The sequence below is a fragment of the Odontomachus brunneus genome, unplaced genomic scaffold, assembly GCF_010583005.1.
Source record: "Odontomachus brunneus isolate Ranch 3 - 2012 unplaced genomic scaffold, Obru_v1 Obru_scaffold_195, whole genome shotgun sequence".
In the NCBI taxonomy this organism is placed as follows: domain Eukaryota; kingdom Metazoa; phylum Arthropoda; class Insecta; order Hymenoptera; family Formicidae; genus Odontomachus; species Odontomachus brunneus.
Window position 1 is genome coordinate 178057 of NW_022639645.1, and position 13377 is coordinate 191433.

General features: G+C 42.6%; 1 protein-coding gene across 1 annotated transcript in view; it reads right to left on the reverse strand.

Annotated features, from left to right (window-relative positions):
* The window catches only part of LOC116851877 (MOXD1 homolog 1), a 31453-nt gene extending 21040 nt beyond the window's left edge, over window positions 1-10413 (reverse strand). The window contains exon 1 of the mRNA XM_032831747.1: window positions 8835-10413. Within this exon, the coding sequence (XP_032687638.1) occupies window positions 8835-9884 (1050 nt within the window). The 5' untranslated portion in view covers window positions 9885-10413. The remainder of the gene's footprint in view (window positions 1-8834) is intronic.
* Between the last annotated feature and the right edge of the window lie 2964 nt (window positions 10414-13377).

Below are 13377 nucleotides of genomic sequence, written 5' to 3' on the forward strand. Positions count from 1 at the left end.
GACAATGACTCGTCGTTGATTTTTAACTGTTCGCGTGTACAATCGTACATTTTTGGACGTACAGTACAATCTGGGTGTCTGTCACTCTGTGTGTGGTAGCGAAGTCTCATTGTAACATACGGATACCTAAATCCAGACAATTTCGAATCATCATAACTTTGTCGAAAATTCATATTTTTGGGCAGATTTTTTCTCCAGAGATATAGAAAAGTTTTAGCTATAAGATAGTAACAAGATAAAATTAAAATTTGCAAATAGTTTCGCGCTATTTGGAAATTTTCTCGAACTCCTTAAGGCTCTTGGTTAACCTCGGTCGAAATTTTGATGCTATTTTAACGCTCTTAAGGATATTTTGCGCCTACTAGACGGTTTATAGCCTAGGTAAAACCTACTTTGATGATATTGATACTCATTAACTTCTCTTTTGAATTTTTAACTCTACCTTGTCAAAATTTTGACACTACTTTGACGCTCTTAAAAATAGTTTGAGCCTTAGATAATCTACAACCTAGGTGAAACCTATTTTGACGATATTGACATACATTTCCGAGTCGAAATTTTGACTTTATGAATTCTACACCGTAGTAGGAGTTAAGATAGCAAAGTTTAATTCTAATGATATAATTTAATAATAACTCCTATTTTGACTCTGATGATGTCTGAAATATATGCAACAAATAAAATGTATATTTTGTATGCTATTTGACGTCTCTGTTTCGTTATTTATTAAATTTTTTAAATATTTCTATAAAATATATATATTCTATGTAGAAGTTAAAGCTTTAATAGAGGTTCGCAACTGAACCTACTTTGCTTCCTAAGATCTTATTATTATAGAACCTACTTTGACGTTAAAGAAAGCGAAAGCTTTCAGACAAGGGAAATTTCAGACATCATCAGAGTCAAAGTAGGAGTAAATTATATCATTAGAATTAAACCTACTTTGTTATCTTAGCTCTACTTGGCTCCTACTACGGTGTAGAATTCAAGGTAGAATTCAACATAGGATCAAAATTTCGACTCGAGTAGTCAGGCGAGAAGTCCGCGTTGACGGTGGCGACACAGCCATCATTAGTAGGAATAAGAATTTCGTTCATCGTATGTATAAAGCGAATTATGTATGATATGTGTGTATGTGTGTAACAGCCACCTAAATTTTTCCGTCCAAATTACAGCGTTTTTATTGATTGTAGTGCTTACATATCACACATAACACAATTGCGGAAGTGTGAAAATTGTCCGAATACTATGCTTTTTGGAATATTTTAAGTATAATAATACTTTTTCTATCATATTTCGCACCGAGTCTCACAGCTGATCTCCTATCAAAATAAGCCGATTTCCACACGTATATTTTGCAGTGTGTAAAGGGATCAAAAGTGTGTTGTAAAAGTTATTTCGGGAAAAGAAACACTATCCGGAGCATTTTACGAGTGTGTAGGATTGATTGCAAGTGTCATCTTGTTAACATATCTTTTTATCTAGCAATGATTCGGACGCAAATTAGGTGTGCAATTTCTCGCTTCTGACGTCATCAACCAATATGGCCGCGGTGACTAGCCAGGAACCCTAAGAAAGTTAGTGAGCGATCGAATATTCGTTCGGGTCTTACAAACCCAACGTTATACGCGGAAGGTTAAACGACGCGACCATCATCGATCGCTGTTGACCATCCAGAGGACCCATTGAGAAATGTATTCTAGCCGTTTCTTCAGCATTCGTGTCGCGCCTTGTGAGAAAACAGCGACCGAGGATCAGCGCGGTAGAGGACGACGATGTTGAAGCAGGATTGGAAAGGTACGAAAACGTGTCGGCCGGGTGGTAGAAAACGAACAAGAGGGACCGTCCAAGATAATGAGAAAAAAATCGTGGCGAAATCGGGTAGGAGGAAGAGAAGGTGGAGGAGAAGGAGGAAGAAGAGGAAGAGGAGGAGGCCCATCCATGCATCGTTGCGCTCGACTGTCCGTCTGTCCGTCCGTCCGTCCATCCAACCGTCCTTCCGCCGTCCATCCTGGACGGCCGGTCCCTGGGACCAAAGGATGGACGGATCGCAGATTACGTGCATTTCAGATTCACTCGTGGTGGAGCGCGGCTCGAGCGGTGCTTCCCGGCGCGGTAATAAATTACGATCGTAATCGTCGTGTACGCGCGCACGCATTGTCGGTCACGATGGACGCGCCGATGGCTCGGCCGGCTTTGAAACCCTTCCTCCTTCGTCGGCTGCCGAGGCCCATTCACGAGCCCCGCCGTTGGCGAACAGGGAAACCCTCCGTCGCGTCGTCGCGAATTAATAGCGATTAATTAATTAGCCGGTGCGGCTACTTCGACCTTCGCGGATCCGCGCCGAACCTGATCGATCCCTGCGAACGCTTCAGTGTCGCGTCCTGATAGTGCGCTACGTCCGATACCCTAATTCGATCCTTTTCTTTACGTCTGTTCGCTCGTTCGCCTTTCAATGCGAACGCATATTTCACCCGCGGTCGCCCTTAATCGACCAGATCCATTAAAAGTCCCGCAACCTCCGGCCGATGTTCGGGACCCAAGAGGTGGGCATCACGTATTACGATATACACGCGGCCGGCTCGCTCACCGAGCCCGGGACTATCTATCGTATTCGTCCTTCTCGGCAGTGATGCTCAAAGATTCGCACAGCCCCCCCGCCGATGTCTGGAGGCCTTGACTGGAGCCCTTCGGCCACCTAACTTCGAGCCTGGCATACCCGGCGGGTCTACCTCACACTCTCTCATCGCTCAGCACCACATACGAGCATACATGTACACATACACACAAACACACGCGCGCGCGCGCACGCGCATAACACACATCTGACCACAAGAGAGTCCACGCACGCATCCTTATATCCACACACGCACGCGTATCCTTCTGCCGCCAGCACCTCTTGCTCCCCGGGCGTCGAATCCCGGGCGCATATAGGTGGATTTCTCGACAGCGCAACAGGTACGCATGTAGCGCGGTATTTGTCAAACGTACAAGGCGTCGTTTCACGTGTGTGGCACTGGCAACGATAACAAATTGTCGCCTCGACGGGGTTCCGGCTCGGCGGCGATTACGATCGCCGCGCGATTAAAGACACCTCGTTGTCTCGACAAAAATAGGCGATTTCGCGCGAAAGAGGGAGAGATCGAGCCGGGACTATCGCGCTCTCGCGCCCCCAGAAAGTTTCAACGCGGTTGCTTAATTGGAGAAAACCCAAAGCTGCTTTAAATCCTGTTTCTTGCCTAACAACTCATACGATTAGTGTTTATAAAAAAAAAAGGTAATCAAAATGATACGAAATTTCGGTCAATTAATCGTTTTCTCTTACAAGGAATCTTCACATTATCAATTATTAATAATACTTCAATATTACCAATCCTAGATTGTTAGTGCTAGAGTAATAGGTTCGTTATCGTCAATCTGAAGTCACTTTGACTTTCTAAATTCTTTTTTAATTTACTTTTAAACTAATCTTCCTTAATATTTTATTTTAATTATTTTTCTACGAGGGAAAATAAAGTAATACCAATCACAAATATTTTTTTAACGAAATCACAGCAAGTAATTTCAGTCTTCGAGGTATAAATATTCCAAGTGATTAACATTGACAATCAACAGTACTCGGCACGGATTTTACGGAGAGGAATTCGATGTTGATTTTTTGAGCATTTTTTCTATTAATTCCAGCCAAGGGATGAGGGATTATTCTGGTATGATGGCGCCGAGAGAGCACCTCGTTCAAATCCGTTTCATCGGCAGAGATTTATAATTCATCAACGATAAGAAGGGCACGAGGATAGGATCGATCACATACGCCGACGAAACGCACGGCGAGAGGCCGCACGGCGGTCGGACGTAAATTTATCACGACGTTATCTCGCCCATTGGAAGCACGTTCGTTAATTTTATACCGATCTTTCTCCTGAGACCCTCCTTGTTCTCTCTCTTTCCCTCTCTCCCTCTCTCTCTCCCCCCTCTCTCTCTCCCTCCTTCTCCTCTACTCTTTTGATGTTTTTTCTTCTCTCACCATTTTTTTGCTCCTTTTCAACCCCCTCGTCGTCGTCGTCGAGGGACGAGGATCAGGTAAATCGGCTCGAAAATCCGAAATTGATAGAGACCCGCGTCGGCCGTTCGTCGACGGCGAATTTGGCCCTGGAGAGATTTAGGACTCGGTCCCGCACACGTATCGCGTGACTCTCACACGCGATTCCAGGCCTCATTTCGATTCTCGAGCCGGGCGAGGAGAATCAACACTCGGGGAAGAAGGATATTCTCCTGCGCGGCGATCGCTGTCGATGCGAACGGACCCCTCGCGATAAGCAGGCATCCGATACGAATGCAATCGATTCGACTTGCGATGAGGACGAGCGGAAGAAGAGCTAGAGCGTAACCGTCACGAGGTCAACGTGTATGATGACAAGAAGTCGCCGCCGAGCTAAAATCCCAGCGTTTTTTCAGTCGGCTGTTTTAAACGGAGTGGACAAGCCAGTCACTGTCGGGAGGAATTCCACGCGATACACCGGCCGCGCGGGGTCGTCAGGCGTAATGGATATAAATTTAATTAAGATTAGGATTTCGGAGAAGCCAGCACCGGCCGGAGCAGGTTTCTGCTTAGTCCGCGCCGGGTCCTACTTCGTCGTCCCTCGTTATTTCACCTGGCATCCGATCGCCAATTAAAACTCGTCTCGCCCCGCCTTTCGACGACTTCAGTCGTCACAGAAACCATTTTCCCAATTACGCGAAGTGCATTATTATTATCATCATTATCATCGTCGAACAATCTTGTCATTGCCGTGTCGGTGATCGCGTCGAGTTTTCGCGAATTTTCGTAACCAGCCGCGTGTGTACTTTGGCAAAACAATCGGGGTACACCTGGACAAAGACGAAAACGGCCGCGACCGAGTCGCGATGTCGCGGTTAATTAACGCTTCTCATTAATACGGATCTCGCCGGCGCGATCAAGAAAGCGCGAGTGGCTCCTTCCCCCCTTCGAAAGCGATTTCGTCGTTCGAGCGAGAAGAGATGCGGCTGCGGCGGCTCGGGGTATTCGCGATACTCCTTTTGTTCCCTTCCTCACCCCTGCCGTACCTCGTCCCAGCAGCGGGGCCCCTCGCAGGTCCTTCGAGAGTTGCTGCCTCGACCTCCCTTTCTGCTCCGACCGCCTTCTTAATCTTCCTTTAATTCCCTGGCTTTCTCGCTTCTTTAGCTCCTTTTTCCTTTCGTTTCCCTTCGTTCCACCTCTTCGAGCCGTGCCTTTTCTTCTTCTTCTTCTTCTCCTCCACCACATCTTTCTCTTTCTCCTTCGCCGCGTCCTTCTCTTTGTTGTCGCCCCCTTTTTGTACCCGTCTCCCTCCGCTCCGGTGTACCGTCGGTCTTTCGCCGGCTCTTCACCAGCGAGAGATCCGCGCCGACAGGTTTCGAACTGTCTCGGATCTCGAAGAGGGGCTGCTGCGGTGCGAAACCGAGCGGTGGAGTCCGTTTCTTCGTCCTCGCGTGTTTTTTCTTCCCCCCGCGGACAATTGCCGATACTCTGTGAATCGTCGTTGAAGTCGGAGTCGTCGTCGTCATTGCCGTCGTCGGATGTGCAGAGACCAAAGCTTCGTTCAAAATTTATATAATCGTACGACTTGAAAATCTTGTCAGTTCTTCGTGCGTCAAATAAGCTGGCATAGTATACCGAGTTTCAAATTAAAAATCTTCCGTTACGATTAGTCATGTGAACATTTTTTTTCTATCCTCGCTCCGCGTACAATATTAAGTCTGTGAGATCCGAACAAATGTTTCGTCGCTCGTCAACTTTGCGTTAAAATTCTGAAAAATTTCAAAATAGCGAAAATCTATTTACAGTCTTTGATTTTATTGTTACTATCTTACAACAGAGACTCTTCTACATCTCTGAAAAAGAATGTATCCAAAAATATTGATTTTCAACAAAATTATGGTAGTTCAAAGTTTAAAGAGTCTGACAGACTTAAATTATACTGTATGTGTGTCACCAGAAATATATACGCAGATTGTAAGAAGCGGAAAGTTAATTTAATTTAATTCCTAAATGGTCGGTAAATTGTTAATTTTGGATTTCGCAATTTTGTATAATGTCCTCCGCTATTCTGACAAGCGAACATCGCGAACCCGAACTCTTTGATTTTGATACATTTTTGTAAGTATATAGAGTAAATCAATACATGAATAACGGTATATTCCATTTGTACTAATCGCTATTTAAAGGTATGATTTACACTCTCAAAGTAAAAAGGACGATCCACTTTTTTGTGTATTACTCTTAAATTAAAGGAGGTAGAAAGATTTCGAATAAAAGTAAGTTAGTATAAAAGTTTAGTAAATTTGGTAAGTTAAGTACTGTAAATTGATATAAGCATAAATAAAAAAATATCTATAAAAAAATTTTTTTATAATAAAAAAGATATTTTTTATTTATGCTTATGTCAATTTACAGCATTTAACTTACTATTAAATTTTTATTTGAAAAATTTTTTTTCTATCTCCTTTAATTTAAGAGTACATGGAGAAAAATAATTTGCTGGCTCAGCAAATTTTCTGCTGGTCTAGCAAGATATTTTATATGGACAGCAAAAAGATTTGCTAAGAGTACTAATCACTACTTGCTGGATATAATTTGCTGAATCTACAAATTATTTTGCTATAAGAACCATGATGGATTTATATAAGTAGTTGCAGTTTTGCTCCGATAGCAAATAAATTTGCTAAGGATACATTATTTTGCATCAATAGCAAATTAACATGATTGTTAGGACAAATACATTCAACAAATTTTTTCTATCCTTGCAACAAAACTACTTTTGCTCTGATAACGAATAATTTGTAAAATTAGTTACGTTAACTAAATTTTTTTGATGTTACTATGAATATGCAATAGCAACAACGAATTTGCTAAAAGAACAACATTATTTTTCTCTGTGTAATACACGAAAAAGTAGATCGTCCTTTTTACTTTGAGAGTGTAAATCATACCTTTAAATAGCGATTGGGCACAAATGGAATATACCGTTATTCATGTATTGATTTACTCTACATACTCACAAAAGTGTATTAAAATCAAAGAGTTCGGGTTCACGGTGTTCCCTTGTTGAGTAATTTTCAGTAATAATTCTGGTAAGTTGCGCTTGAATACGTGATCGGACCATTCGCACGATACGAGAGGGAGAGAGAGAAAGAGTGGTTGCGATGGATGATTCGCTGAGGAAAAGCGTCATGTCTCCGTCGAGGAGCCACACCGATTTCGCGTGATAGCGCGCATTGCATACGCAATAGAGGATAGTCCGGATGCAACGATAAGGAGTAAACGAGTCCTTCCCACGCGACGGTTCGACGACGGCGACGACGGCGATCCATTAGTCCATCTAGACCGCCGATCGCTTTATTAATCCTTGATCGCGCGTTCTCATGCCTACGCAGGTCGCTTTTTGCTACGGCCACGTTAACTCCCACCATGTCGCGGTCGTGTGAGAATAATTAGCCTTTGTGCACGGGAAGAGAAAAACTCAACTCGTGAACTGAGGTCCGTGTTGATGGTCGTTACCTGAACCTTGTGTCACATGAAATACTTGGATCTGAATTTAAAGTTAAATCTGAGTTTTTTTATTTGAATCATATGATATACGTAATATCACATGTACACTGAGAGAAAAATGTATGATATTTGGAACTATAATGGCATAGTAAAAAGATTATAGTTAGGAATATTATTTTTATAGTAAATGTCACTATAATGTTTGTAATATTTACAATATAAGCATAGTATAATTGACCCATGTAAAACTTTTATCAAGAATTATAATTATTTGAAATAAAAAGTATAGTAAGATAGCAAATATTGAATGGTAAGACAAATTAACTATGTTATATAGTCAATACAATTGGAATATTTGGCAAATATAGGTACATGTAACTATATTCCCAAAGTGTGCTTTACTATACACATAGAGTAATAAAATGGTGACTATAAATCTGTGTTCATTCTGCTATATCTTCATGTTTAGATGAACTATAAATATATGTTTGAAGCCAAAATAAACTATAAAATATAGTGAGATTATAGTTGTTCCAATTATTTTTTTCTCTCAGTGTATAATCACGATTCAGTTGAAAAACTTACATCTGATTCAAAATTCGAATTTGAGATATCTCATTTGAAATAATTTTCAAGTAACAACGAATTAATACGTTCTTGAAAATGTTGTCCAAGGATAACCAGAAAATTTGATTGTAGAAACAGAAAAATTTTTCTGTAGAAGATTTCCATTCAATCAATACAGGTAAATGTTGTCGTCATCGAGTTTTCGCTTCCCTAACCATTCCGTTGCACAAACTAAGATTTGTTCCGTGTATAAAGCGCGAGTAATAAAGAGTAATCAATTAAATAATTAAAAGTGATGGATTTCTGCATTACCTTGTGAACATTAATTGTTACAAGAACAATCGCTTCAAAAGATAAAAATAAATAATCGTAGGGAGAAGGGGGGAATCGCTTCGGTGGAAAAATCAACGCTGACCAACGCTAATGCTGAAGCATATGACGTTCAAGTCAACGATCCGTCACATTAATGATTAAAGCGCCACATTACACGAGAAATCGCCGGGAGGAATCAGCGCTTCCGTAATATAGATGTATGCTGCCGACTGACCAACGGGTCGCCGGAACTATGCAGCTCCGATACCTTTTTGTAAGGACGAGAATATCTACCTGAGCCTTTTCGAGATTTATCGATCGGATCGCGCACGCCTGTCGCCTCCGTATCGATCCGACGGCGGAATCGGGATCGACGAAATAGAAGGAAACAAAAAGAGAGACTCACCAGCAGGTTAACAGCGCCCGTGTGATCGTCTACCCAAGCGAGCAGGATGTCGGCGCCCTTCATGTAACTCTTCTCGTTGAAACCGATGCCGACGTAGCCCAACGTTCTGGCGGTGACCCTGAAAGTCACCTCCTCTTCGTCCGAGGGATCCCACTCGAGAATGACATCGCCATCCTCGTCGAGGACTTCGTACCTGGTAAACCTCGGCTTCCCGAGTTGCTTCTGCGGACTCCTCTTCGTCCTCACCGTCTCATCCTTAACACGACTCTCCGTCTCGCGCGCATCCTTGACTAGCTTGTCGACGAGAGGAAAATACTTCTTCGGCGTGCGACCCCACGACTTTGGTGGTCTCTTGAAACTGGGATCGTCGAGCACTTTCGGGTTAATCCTGTCGTTCTCGCTGATGACTTCGAACTGCGATTTCTCTTCGTTCTCCACTTCCATTTCGAGGTTCTTCGAGTCTTCCAGCGGGAGTTTCTCCGACACTCTGCTGGCCAATTCGTCGAGTTCAGCTGTTTGCTCCTGCCCGACCGGCAACTCGTCCTCAAATTCTTCTCCTCGATCTTCGATTATCATGGGTTTGTGCGGAATAATCGACTGCACTTTGTTCTCAGCGACGCTTGGTGTCGGTTTCGCAATCTCGATCAGAACCGATGCATTCGCTTCGGTAGCAACTTCGGATGTCGTCGTCGTCGGCTTCTCGAAATTGCTCGACAGTATCTCATGCTGATCAGGATCCAGATTCTCCTCCCTCTTGTTCGGAAAATCCAAGGCATCGTTCTTGTAATACATCTTCTTATGCGCCTTCCAGTACGTCAACCAATCCTCGTCGAAGTTCAAGCGCTGCTTCTTGAAGTTACCGACCCTGAGTACGGGCTCCACCTCGGTCAGGCTCCTCTTGATGCGGGAGGCCGGGTCCATGGGATGCCGTTTACCCCTGTAAAACATCGTCCTCATGGTCTCGTCCATGTGCTGGACATAGAGATCCAATAGATCGCACTTGACGGCCCAGCACACGCCCAACGTCACGATCAGCCTGAGTAGCAGCATCTTCGTCTACTTCCTGTTCCTTCTTGACTCCTCATACGACCATTTAGGCAAGTCTTATCGTTCTCTTCACTTTCGATTTCAGGGCCATCAATTTGTCTTCCTTCCACTCTTTCTCTCTCGCTTTCTTTTTATCTACCTGTCTGATTGAATATAATTAAGTACACGTCCGGCGTACATCAATTTATCACTAGCATCTTTCAGCCGTCGCACTTGAATCGAGTTCCAATCGTCTGGGAACTTTCGATGATCGATCGTCGGAATCGTCTCCTGGCAGTTTATGGAAAGGAGACAATTTCTTCTCACAAATGATAGTTTTGCCGGTTACTCGTCAGGAGGATGATTAAATGGACATCGAAATGAAGAAAGCTCGTGCTTGTTCATGCGACAAAAATAAAGACGCCCCAAGATGCAACGAGCGTTGATCTCTCTCACGTATACGTTAATTCGATTTTCGAAGCACCGGTCTCGGGAACGATCTTCCGTACATGTTGCGCGGACGACAGTTGTGCCGGGACTAATTTAAACACGCGGCTGCCGCTGCCCCTGCAGATGCTTGCAGCTGCTTACCTGGCACGGTCCCCTTCCTCAGGGCCCCAGCACAGGGACGTATTGATTCCCGTCTCGTTCTGAGACGCTTTTACGTTCGGCGGCTTTTAAACGAGCGTAAACAAAATGAAACCCCTCGATGCATCTTTTTTCCCCCTGGTCTTGGAAAATCAGGGGAGGCAAAATCGAACCCGTAAAAATACAAGATAAAATGTTCCCTCTCTCCGACAGAATTTTGAGCTGATGAGATCTGAGGAATAGGGAATAGGGAGAGGAATTTCAACAATTTTAGGATAATATTTCACATGTATATCTAATTTTGCTATCTGATTAAAATAAGAAAATTCCTAGACAAATAATGGAGACACATATTGCGGCTCTGTGCTCAAAAGTGATTCATCTACTCAAACCTGTCTCTGTTTTGAATGGTACTTTGCTCGTTACTTTTTACAGAGTTTATTAACGATTAAGTTAATTTTCCTTTCCTTTGCTTTTTGCATAAGACCGATTGCGTGCGGCTAATAGCAACGACAGCACTCACTTAGCCGCTCTGAGAGCTCCTTTTTGCGATAATTCGCGAGGATGTTACTCGGCGCGGCAACGACTGCAGCAGCAATGTCCTAGCCAAAGGACACGCGAAATCACAGTGATCGCGACGTCGTAGTCCTTCTTTAGGGTTTCGCGAACGAGCGAGTTCGGTGTCTCGAGTTTCTCGTGCGCGATAATTGCACACGAGTCCCGTACGACTCGCTGCGCTTGAACTTCTTCGTCCGCCGTTCGAACGACGTGCGTTCAATAAGGGACGCAAGAAGGATCGGTGCTTCCTGCGGAAGCGTCCCTCCTCTTTTTTCCCCCTACGGCTTTTTTCCTCTTTTTGTAACCCGGGGTCTCACACATCGATGACGATGGCGGCAGTGGCGGCGGTAGGTGGCAGGCAGCGGTGGTGACGGTGGTAGCGTTCTTCACAGAAAAGAACGAGGGGCTGTGAAAGCAACTGCAGCAGATGCGAACCCTTGGCACGCGCCCTTCTGTTATCCAGTGATTCTCATATCGGTCCTCGCCTTTCCGGTGCGAGCAGTGCCTCGCAAATTCTCTTTATTCTGGCGACGAGTCGTTGACGCGCTGACGACGATTTCGCTCTTGTATTCTTACTCGCGCGCGCACGCGTGACACTTCGGCGTTCATAAATTATCCGAGTGCTCCTTTTGTGAATTGTAAACGAATGATCGCGCAGCACTGCTGTTATTTTCTGTTAAATCGCCCGTGACTCTTTCTCGCTGTGCTAAAGTAATTGCGCAACATGTAATTGCGTAATTTATGGGATCGATATGGTCGATTCATATCGATGCCGTTGGAGACGCTGTCGATCCGCTGTTTAATCGTGCGAATCTTATCCGGTCGCGGCGGCCGTTTCAGACACATTATTCCGCGTAAGCGTCCGCACGTGTGCAGAAGCCAACTGTATCGAGTTACTTCCTGTAACTGACATTGAAACACTATACTTCACGTGAGAAGGGTTACCAATCCGTATTCTTCACGGACCAGTCGGGTATCGATCGATTCGGGAACGCGGAGAACGCACCGCAGAATCTCTCTCTTCTACGAACTTTAAATATCGCACGCTATTAAATATAAACGAAAAGAAATAATTTTAGAAGAGTTAAAGAAGTGTGCTACACATTATCGCACATAATCATGCACCAATCTTCTTTAATTAATAACAAAAAATCTATAGTCATTTGCAAAATGGTAGAAGACTTTTTTGTTCAATTTGATCTGATGTACAAATCGTTGCTATCGCAGGTCATCTCCACTGTATCGCGCGTTCTTTCAATTAATCCAAATTTCACGTGGTTTTTTGCGAAATAGTAAAGTAATTTTGTGTTATCAATTTGAGGATAAGTTCTACTTGCACACGATCATGATGTGTCATAAACTGTCACTCTGTACATATATTGAATATGTAAGGGAGAGTGAGGCAAATAGTGACGGATATTTTTTCTCCCTTGTAAGCTATTTTCAAGTTGTCGAATTATCAATTGTCTATTGATGATTTACTAAAACGATATTTTCTACCTTCAATTATACGAAAAACTGAATTACAAGACCCATAAGTCATATGGAATAACTAGATTTTTAGAAACTAAAATTTTGTCACTATTTGCCTCAATGTAAGGCAAATGATGACAATCATGAAAAACAGTCCTGAACTTTCATTTAGTTCTCTTTTGACGATGTATGTGATTATATAAAAATTGAAATATAATTTCTTTACTGCCATATGTAAGAATTTTATTAAAACAAATGATGTATAAAATTTAATTTTGGTGAAATAATATGACGTGCTTTTGGAAAGTGATTTTTCAAATTAATTATTAATATTTTCTGTATTTAAACCTAGTTTAATGGCTTTTAAGTTACACCCAACAAAATAAGTGGGAAGAAATGCAATTCAACTAACACTGAATAAGACAAGTAACGTTATTAAAAATTTTTCACTCTTTGTCTCAGGAGTCTCTTCTTTTGAAACACTTAAAACAATAAATAAATTAATATATACGTATAGAGGTTAGATCACACTAGAAGAAACACATTTATTATACAACGCTGAACATATAAAATCTCATTTAGGAGTTCAGGAATCAAAACAATCTAAATATATAGATAACAATAGAAATATCCAATAATATTCAGATTTTACCTTGTTTCACAAAGGCCAAAATTTTAGGCTTCTTTATTAGCTATGTTTGGCTTAGCAGTTTAATCGCTTTTTTCAAAGATGATTAGATATTCGAGAACTTACTCGCTATTGACGGTGGTAGTACGCATAGACGCGGGAAATAGGAGAAATTTAAATTGTCACTATTTGTCTCCTTTACGTATATTCTACGTTGAAAGTTTAAATATTCATATCTAAAAACCAAAACAATAAAAATGTCCCGAGTTA